Raw genomic sequence first — 9,682 nt, forward strand, 5'->3', positions numbered from 1 at the left:
GGGTCACACTATTTCGCGACAACAATATGATCTGCCAATATCGGTCCGATATCATTCTGATGTTGGCCAAACATCGTTTGCCAATGTCGGACCGATGTCATTATGATGTTGGCCCGACAACGTCTGCCGACGTCGGGCCGACATCATACCTATTTGCAGCCGAAATCGGGCCGTAATAGACAACGACGTCGGTTTGATATCGGGCCGATATAGAATGCTGGCTGGGTAATACCAGGTCACACTGAGGAGCCGAATACATGTGAAATATGAGCTTGACAATTTGCTTGATGAAAAAGATGTCAATTAAAACGTGATGCTAAGCATATAGAATGCATTTCAAAACTATATATGTGTATTTGAATTACAGAGGCATATTTAATAAACTACAATAAGTTCGGTTTTACATGTAGAAATACAGGTGGCATGCATAAATTAAACACTATCGATGACTGAAAATTTTCTGTGATTGATTTCTCATGCGGAACAAAATGTTATGCTGATATTTAGATTTACAATATGTTCGCATTCGTTGCATTTATGGATAGGAAGGCAGACGATTATCTACGAAAAACGACGTAGGAATGTTGCATACATACATGGATTTTACCTTGACTAAGCAGGTAATACGATAGGTGAAACTCACTTTTGGAATGAAACGAAACGCTTTACCATACAAACTGTAAAGTATCACAATCTTATATCACTGATTTAAAAGTGGTTTAGGCAAGTAATTGATTAGTAAAAACTTTATCATCTGATCATTTCCACTGATCAATGTATTTTCAAAAGTATCTTTCTACACCTTGGAATGGCGGCCGTTCGGAGACCCTCTGTAATGGATTTGTGAGCAAAATGACATGGATTTCAGGAAGACTTTTATGTTCTTTGCAGAAGTAGTTTGGCATTTCACAAAAACGATCTTTTTTATCTATTCAAGATTTCACTTGTTTTTGTTAATGTTGTGTTGTTATTTTGTCTCAGATAAGGCGTAAAAAATTGTTTGTTTCCAGTAGCCCGACCTACCCTAAATTCTTGACCCGACCTTAAATGTTTTTATGGCCTTGGAGAATATTTTAACTGCACTTTCTATGCTTTAAACATGGTCAGTGATGTTAGAAATTAACATACTGATGCTCTAAAGGCATAACCCCCTTATTTGTATTAATTTTTTGACACAAAAATAATTTCCGAAAAGTCTTCCTTAATAAAAAAATCCCCCCAACTTTTTTTCCGACCTACTTACCCTAATTTTTTTAGCATGTTACCGGGAACAAAGAATTATTTTTAGGCCTAAGTGATTATCAATCAACTGATTAGGTAAATAGCAAGTCATTTCTCTCTTAAATTCTCAGGTTTCATAACGAGCCATTTTTCTATGTCAAGGATTTCAAGCAACTTATTATATATAATTTAATTTGAAAATGCAATACAGATGAAACAAAATTATTTGACTTTCCCCCATTATGTTATAGATAATTATTCTTTGTTTCATTATTCCTTCTCTTGAGAAGGAATATAACCGTTTAATAAGTTACACTTGACTGAGCTACTGATACCGAAAGCTGTTGTCATTACAAGCCAGCCAATAAAACTCTGTGACCTTAGAAATAACCTCTGACGTTGAACTATTCTTTCTCAATTGGGTGGAATCCATGGGTTACACAATACTAAACCCGAGGATGATTAATTGATTCTTTTATTTCCTCCTGAACATAACATATGTACATTCACCAGATAGACATATATCAGCAAATTTAAATGTAAACAACCAAATATTATCGTTACCTTCAAATGCATGGTTAATATGTGAAAACAAACCCCATTGCGACCCTCTAATTATTTGTAACAAATTCCAGGCCAGATGGGATATCTTTGGAACAGATGAAAGAAACCAGGTCACTTTAATATATAAAAATATAATGTGTATACTCTAAAGCTCATAAAGTTAACTAACTATCATCTAGCCGTCTGCTATCAGAGAGACTACTTGGGCTTATCCGGTTACAGCTTAAGGAGAATCATGAATGAATATACTACAGTCAATCTCTTATTGTCATATTTACTATACTGAAAGAGGCAACAGATTTAATTTGTTGTTGGATTTAACAATTTATGTTAAATAACTTGCGTAAATACTTACCTGATATTTTTTGGCAGTATAAAACAGACATTGCAACCAAAATTTTACAAGATGGTCATTTTATATATTTATATAGATGTGCCCTAGAAGGAACTTTTGGTATGCTTTAACTTGTACTACATAACCTTTAGTAAGAAAAACATAATATGTACTTTATATCTTTATATCAAAGGGAACTACATGAAATAGCTCAGCGAAAAATCATCCGACTAGAACATCAGGAAAATATGCGCCTCTCCTCTTGATAGTAAATAAAATCTGGAATGTAGATTGTAGAATGTAGATTGTAGAATGTAGAATGGAGTAAAGCTTCCTATGAAGTATGGCTAAATTCCAGCTAGCAGTTGCTGAGCATTCTCGCATACCAGAGGTCTACCGTGGTTCCCCGGATGAACCTCTGGCACATTTTGCCGATATTTGTGGTTTGGTTACATTACAGGTAAAACGTTTTAGCCAATCAGCGTCGTTTCGCGACAAAATGTAGCGAACCAATCAAAATCGTCCGTGAAAAGCGTGACCGCGTCCTTTCATATCGATGCCGTTTTACGAGGAATATTATTATTTCTTCAGGTAAATTTCTTAACACCGAATAACAGAAATAAATCTTTATTAATCGCAATCATGGTATATCGCCTTTATCCATCGTTAGCAACTACCTTGCTTACATATTGTTTGAAATTTCAATTCGGCGTGCCAAATAGTGGCGAACGTTGATTGGCTGAAATTTCTCCCGGTAGTAATTCCGAGTGCGCATGCTCACCAAATAAACGACAGAAATAAATCAGAGGTTCGTCTCGGGATTTTGACGAACATCTGATGGATGAGAATGTTGCTGAGAAATTCCTCTGACAAGAATTGTACGATAGTTATATTTGAAAACGATCGTATATTTATATACTACCGTTGAATAATCAAAGGGCAATAACCTGATGAAAAATCGTCCGATCGGAACATCAGATCTCCTTTTAATAGTTAAGTTTTCTATTGGGTATGGCTAAATTACAATCAGTAGTTGCTGGGACAATAATTGTACTGCAGTATACTCATGATTGTTGAATAATCAAAGGGCAATAACGCAGTGTAAAATCATCCGACCATAACAAAAAGACAATATGCGCATCTCCTCTTGGTAATAAAGCTTTCTATAAAGTTTCGCTAAATTCCAACCAGTGATTGCTGAGATATACTCCGGACAATAATTGAATACTTTAGAATACTACTGCTGAATAATCAAAGGGCAATAACTCAGTGAAAACCCATCCGAACATGCGCATCTCCTTTTGATGTGAAGTATGGCTAAATTCCGACCAGAGGTTGCTGAGAAATACTCCGGATAAGAATTGCTGGACGGACGGACGTAGGCAGCATTAAAAAGTTCCAAAAGTAGATATTATTTTTGTTTTAGTTATTACATAATTATAAATAAAAGTTTGATAATAAACACATTGTTTGGAACCTTCCAATAAACAATGGTCCCTGTTTATTGGGACCATACTGTGAAAGTCATACGTATACGTTCCCTACCTCCCACCCCATTACCACCCAAAATGGGCTAATATCCCTTGGCCAAAAGCCAAGATCTAACCCTTTAAAACGTTAAACAATTTGAAAAATAAATGTTGATACATGAAGTTACCTTACAGTGTTTAGAGGCCTTCACAAAAGCTTAAACAATGAATGCAATTTACTATGACTGCATTTTTTTTATCTGGATTCAAAGTAATTCTTATCAAATACCTTAAGTGCCGTCCGTGTTACAGACATTCTTATACTCTACCTGTTTCTTACATCGTACCGGATTCTTACGTAGAGGAATTTTTGCAGCTCTGAGCACCTTTACAAAAATTCAAGAAGAGGTCTGGTCTGCTCGACTAATTGAGTACGTAGAACAAGAAGGGCAATGGAACGAAACTGAACACATTTATGAGAAGTGTATATACATTAGAAATAATATGTGGTGATTTATCACAGAGAGTAAGCTAGTTTATATGTGGTTATTACGTCTCATCATATGAATGAGAGGCTGCTTTGCGCAATTGATAAAGGTCAATGACTTAAAATCACATGCTAATCAACGTAAAGTATGGGCTGCAAAATAATTTCATGAGATGATGCGTATAAATTTAAGCTGCTTTGCGAGATGTCGATACTCCAACTTAAAAAGACATTGCCTTTGGAAGCGGGAAAGAGTAACCATCCCATCCACCTCCCCACAAAATAATTGAGGGTGATTTTCATCAATGTATTACATGAACATTTTATTTTTCTCACTTCAGATGCTAAACAGATCGTTCACTGTATGATAAATACTAGTCCCAAACCTTTTAGCAAAGCCAGAGACGTTATCTCCTTTATCTTAAACAAAATAAGGTCATATGATAATCAAAATTTAGCTAAGGCTTTCGTAACATCGTTTAACGTAAAGGTAACTTTATTTTATGAATATTTTCTATTAATTTGTGTAGTTTTGTAATAATATTTTTATTTTCAACAGCTCATGTTTAGTTATTTTCATATTGTTTAGTTAAAAAATCTCTTATATTAACTTTTGCATTATAATTTATTATGTAGAGGCATTCTATAAATCAACTGTGTTTTAAGATTTATGCCGCTTGCTATGTATCACAATATCATTACTCCTTTAAATAACTTCTATGAAATAACAAAAAATGTAATACAATGTAAATATATTTTTGTTAAAAGATTGAAAAACATTATGATTCTGGTTTAATGTACAAGAATAATTATCTTTTCTGAAATAATAACGAAATTCTTTATCTTTTAACTTTGCTCTATATCGTTTCAGGTTGAATATATATATCAAAACCAACCAACTATGTTTTATTTGAGACATCTAGTAGTTATCTTTGGCTTTTTGAGCCTCACCGGTGCAGCTTTCACAGACTTGGAGAACTTCATTCGTGTTTTGGGCTCCCTAGATCCCAATCAGTCGATTGTCAATTATTTGAATGGGTCAGTGTTTGGAAAACAGCCTGGTTCAGATCTTCAAAAGCTCTTCAATTATGAAGGTTATAACATTAACAGGAAGATACGTCAGCAAGATGGCAGTTTCCTGTCGTTGTCACGAGAATTTGTTGTGTACCGTCAACCGAACACATCTCAGATTCTTCAGGTTTGGATTAACCCGTGGTCAAATAAAGCCAATGAAATTTTCTATGTGGCCAATGACCCCGTGAATGCAATTCTCGACAGCCCTTCACCTTCGCAAAGATCAGAGGAATATATAATATACAACTCCGATATTGTCCTTGAATATCCCAATCCATTGTCTCCCGACAAATATAGCAATTACTCCGCTGGACCAATTTATGACTCTGTCGAACTCTTCGCATTTTTCGCAAATTACACCAACCTTAGAGACACTTTAGATAAAAGTGTGCCATTTACTGGTACCTGGATACGGAAATCTGAATATTTGCCTTGGATGGAAATGTCTACAAAACCAGGTTGTTTGTATTATACAACGATGGCTTGGAAATGTAATGAGGGACTGAGCTGTGTTTCAGATGATATTATGCAATTGATTAAAAAGTACTACCCAAAATACGAGTATGCACCAAGCCAGAAGGAAGTACCGAATGAAACGTCATGGACAGTTTTTAAAAAAGTTATTGACCAACGACGACAAGCCGGACTCCCAGATATAATTATACCACAAGTAAATACCACCAGTAATATCCGTACGATGACGGATAGCGTCGATGATCGTGTTCTCAACATTCTTGATGCATGGCCATTAAGTATAAAAGCAAATGGATCAGCGTGGTCAGAAATCCCGGGAAAACAATCGGTTTGTTTCTTTAACATGTTCGGTTACTTTCAGTTTGACCTTGAACACTTGCCCGAGCATAATGGCTATCGTATACAACTAGACGGATTCGTGACATATCGTGATGCGGAAACGGGAAAGATGATTAAGAATTTCACCAACCCCATTACTGGACAAAACAATACACTTCCGAAGTCTGAAGTTGGGGTAGATTTTGTATTCAAAAAAGATTCGTTTTACACTATCGATATACCTTCCTCAGAAGTGGTCGGCCTTCTTGGTGCACAGTCAAGCGAAGGGACTCCAGATGATGACAGCGACTGGTCAGTCAACTTTATTGACCTTGTTTTTCCATACAACGAGCTGAGTAAACCTCCAACCAGCGCTCACTTTTTCGGAACTCTAGCGTCGTATTCAAGTTGGCCTTCATGGATGGAAATGATGGATGTCCCAGGCAACATTGTTGTCAAGCTAACTGTTTCTAAATAAACATGTCTCTTGATACAGCATGCGATGTGAGAGAGACGACGTATTCTGACAATGGAACTTCTTTTTTCGTGGCTATAGTGACAATATATTGTATGCATTTGCAATCAAGTATTTCAAATGAATATACAAAACGGTATATTTGTAATAGATTGTGACAAAGCGATGTAAAAAGATTGCTCTTGTGAACGGAATAACTCATGTGTAGTGCTTAAGAAGACCGGCAATGTCTTTATATCAAAACCTCATTCGTGTTACTATTTTGATGTTAAAATATTAACTTTACATGCAGTATCAAGCATTTCGAATATATTATCGACAGACTATTTGAAAACGAGGTCGAGTATTCATATAATAACCTTGCATAAATCTATGAGATAAATATGTCTTGCTATAACTTGAACAGTATTTATCATTCTCATTATAACAGTGCAAATCTGTTAAACTGTTAAGGGTATGTCCTTGTAATCAAAGTAATAAGACTGAGTACTAAATTTACTGATAACTTTGATAGGTTAAATATTTAAATTAAATGATGCGAGTCTTTTAATAACAAGCTTCATCTCGACCATATCATATATAATATACTTTCAGTACTGAATATATTGAAAGAGTTTGATAAACCGGTATGATATAATGTGAATCTATAGCGAGAATATTATTGTTTTAATAAATTCTGTACTGAAACTACACTCATTTTGGCACCACGTCTCAAACAGGTATAAAACACATGTAGACCATTTGAAGTATCATTTTTTAGCTCTGGTGGCCATGCTTTTGTGACAAATTGAAATAATCTACAGTCTTGGTAGACGGTCAACCAATATTCGCATGACATAATTTCAGAAATGGACTAGCGGTAAAGGATCAGATATTGTTAGCTATGGTTACCGTGTTTTTGACGAATCGGATTTATTTGAACAATCTTTGTAGAGTTTCACCCAAGGGACATACGAGTGGAACTATTTAATAACAATATCATACAAAAAGTTTTAAACAGGAAGAATGTTTGACTTTTAGCTATATGCATGTATGCAAAACAAGATCACACCTGCTGGCAGTCATGTTTTAGCAAACCAGATCAGTTTGAAAATTACCACAGGGTCACTTGTGTATAACAATAATAATTTTTGGGCAGCAGTTTCTTACAAGAAGATTTCTTTTCAGTTCACAAAATATACATATTTGGGAAAATATGCACGCCCTCTGGCGGTCATGTTTTCTTGACGAATTGGAATTTGAACAATCTTGTTCGTGTGTCATTCAGTGGTCATTCGTGTAAATTATACATATAAAATACTTATTTTAAAAATCGGGCTATCATATTCTGACAAGAAGTAATCTTTCCTACTAGCGTCCATGCTTTTTCCAAATCGGAATAATTTGAACTAGAACTCCTGGTAGAGCGTAACGTAAGAAACTTGCTGTGAACTTTTTTCAAAATCGGGTCAGCAATTATTCTGTTTTTAGCCCAAGTGGTCCCTATGTGTAACCGAGCTGAACTATTTGAGCAACTTTGGAGACGGTGCACCAAATGTTTCTGAGAACATGTCGCTTGAAGAAAATGAAAACAGGCAATGGGTGGACGGACTATAAAAATAACAAAAACGAACATGTATATACAAAATTCTCATCATACATGTAAAGTACATGCATACGTCACATCATTTAATGACCGGACACAAACCCTCGGTCTAAATCCTCAAAAGTTATGGGACATTTTGCCCAGCAATAATAATCCTGATCATGCGTACAGGTAACAAGGGCCTTATATGTTGAAAACATAAAAAGAAAACCGAAAGAAATCTATATGTTTGTAGAGCAAAAAGAGTAACTTACTTCTGTCGGACAATCAGATACCCTCCAAAATGACCAAAACAATAGAACAGAGGGAGTTGGACTGGGAAATTGAATTAAATCCCTTCAAGTGTCAAGTTATCCACGTCACAAGAAGGAAACATGTTGTTCTCTTATTTCTCTTGCAGTACTATTTGCTTAATACACCATAAAATATGTTACCTGGGCCAAAAACCTTAGTGTTGATATTTCAAACGATCTCTCGTGGGATGTCCACATAAATATATCATCAAACCCTAGGTTAGGTCTCCTTTGCAGAAATATAAAGGTCAACTCAAAACACCTTAAAATAGAAAAAGTGGTCGCCCAACACCACATAAATAAGAAATATGCATGCTCGGTTTGACTTAACCTTTTCATGGACGGTAGACCACAGCTGGGATATAGCTTCGAAGCCTGACCTCCGTACATACAAACCCAAATAGACAAAATAGAAGCAGTTCACAGACAGACAGACAGTGCGTAGGGTTATGTCTTATTTTGCCGCACTTCTAGTATTATTGGAATGCTGTACAGTCTAAAATGGCGCAGGCATAGACTCCCAATATTTTCATATGTATAAAACATCAAATCATCTGGTTGCAATTATCTCATCCCCCTAACAAGGATATCACAACATTTAGTATCTGTTGTCATTCAGGTTAATCTCTACAACCACTGACTATTACAACTTCTCGTTTTTCCTAGGACAATAAACCTATGGAATATTCCCTTCTTTCCAATACCGCCAGCAACATTGAATATGATTCACCATAACTACCCTTTCAACCCCTGTTTTTATCTTTTAATCATTAACTCATTTTACTTTCCATTTTATTTCTTACGATTTCCTTTTATTTCAACTTACAAGTTTTGTGACTTTAAACGCAATAAATTGTCTACGTCCCTGTAAAGGGTTAAACAGTAAATGGAGATAGACAGATTTGACAAAAATTTAAAAGCCTTTTTCTGAAGCTCCCACGCAGCGATCCACAAATGTAGTATATAATCTTTATAAGCCGACTTATTCAGTATCATCATGTGGGTACTGGACTGTTGGCACAAAAAAAGTTCTTCAAAAATTAAACATGATCCGACTCCAGAGTTTGCCACTTTTATATTTGAAACTGTTTACTGGTTTGATAGATAATGTTCACACGTTTATTGGTCGAAAATGTGAAAATTCTCAAATGAATGTCGTCAAAACTTATTTATGATTTTAAAACTCTGAATTGTGTCACATGTTTTTACTTTCTAGTTCAATACTTCGCAAGATTAAGCGTTTAATCTGTGATGATAACTCATGTTTAAAAAATTGGTAAACATCTTGTACGTAAATCTTAATACATGTGCATGCTTTAACAGATTTTGTACAGTTTATCACATCAGATTGTTTCAGATGTTACTGTGAAGTCGAATACAGTTTGCTA

At 35.3% G+C, this 9,682-nt stretch overlaps 1 protein-coding gene across 1 annotated transcript; it reads left to right on the forward strand.

The window, feature by feature from the left end:
* Positions 1 to 407: 407 nt before the first annotated feature.
* LOC128558582 (uncharacterized) lies at positions 408 to 7,094 on the forward strand. Its single transcript, XM_053548330.1, has 2 exons — positions 408 to 620; positions 4,947 to 7,094. The coding sequence occupies exons 1-2, from the start codon at positions 582 to 584 to the stop codon at positions 6,417 to 6,419; spliced, it is 1,512 nt and encodes a 503-aa protein (XP_053404305.1). The 5' UTR covers positions 408 to 581; the 3' UTR covers positions 6,420 to 7,094.
* Positions 7,095 to 9,682: the final 2,588 nt, after the last annotated feature.

The sequence above is a fragment of the Mercenaria mercenaria genome, chromosome 7 (genome assembly GCF_021730395.1).
Source record: "Mercenaria mercenaria strain notata chromosome 7, MADL_Memer_1, whole genome shotgun sequence".
NCBI lineage: Eukaryota > Metazoa > Mollusca > Bivalvia > Venerida > Veneridae > Mercenaria > Mercenaria mercenaria.

Bases quoted from the DNA above. Each gene is read 5' to 3' on its own strand.
- LOC128558582 (XM_053548330.1), top strand. From the start codon at position 582: ATGTTGCATACATACATGGATTTTACCTTGACTAAGCAG. The intron at 621-4,946 runs GTAATACGATAG...ATATCGTTTCAG, and splicing joins ATTTTACCTTGACTAAGCAG to GTTGAATATATATATCAAAA.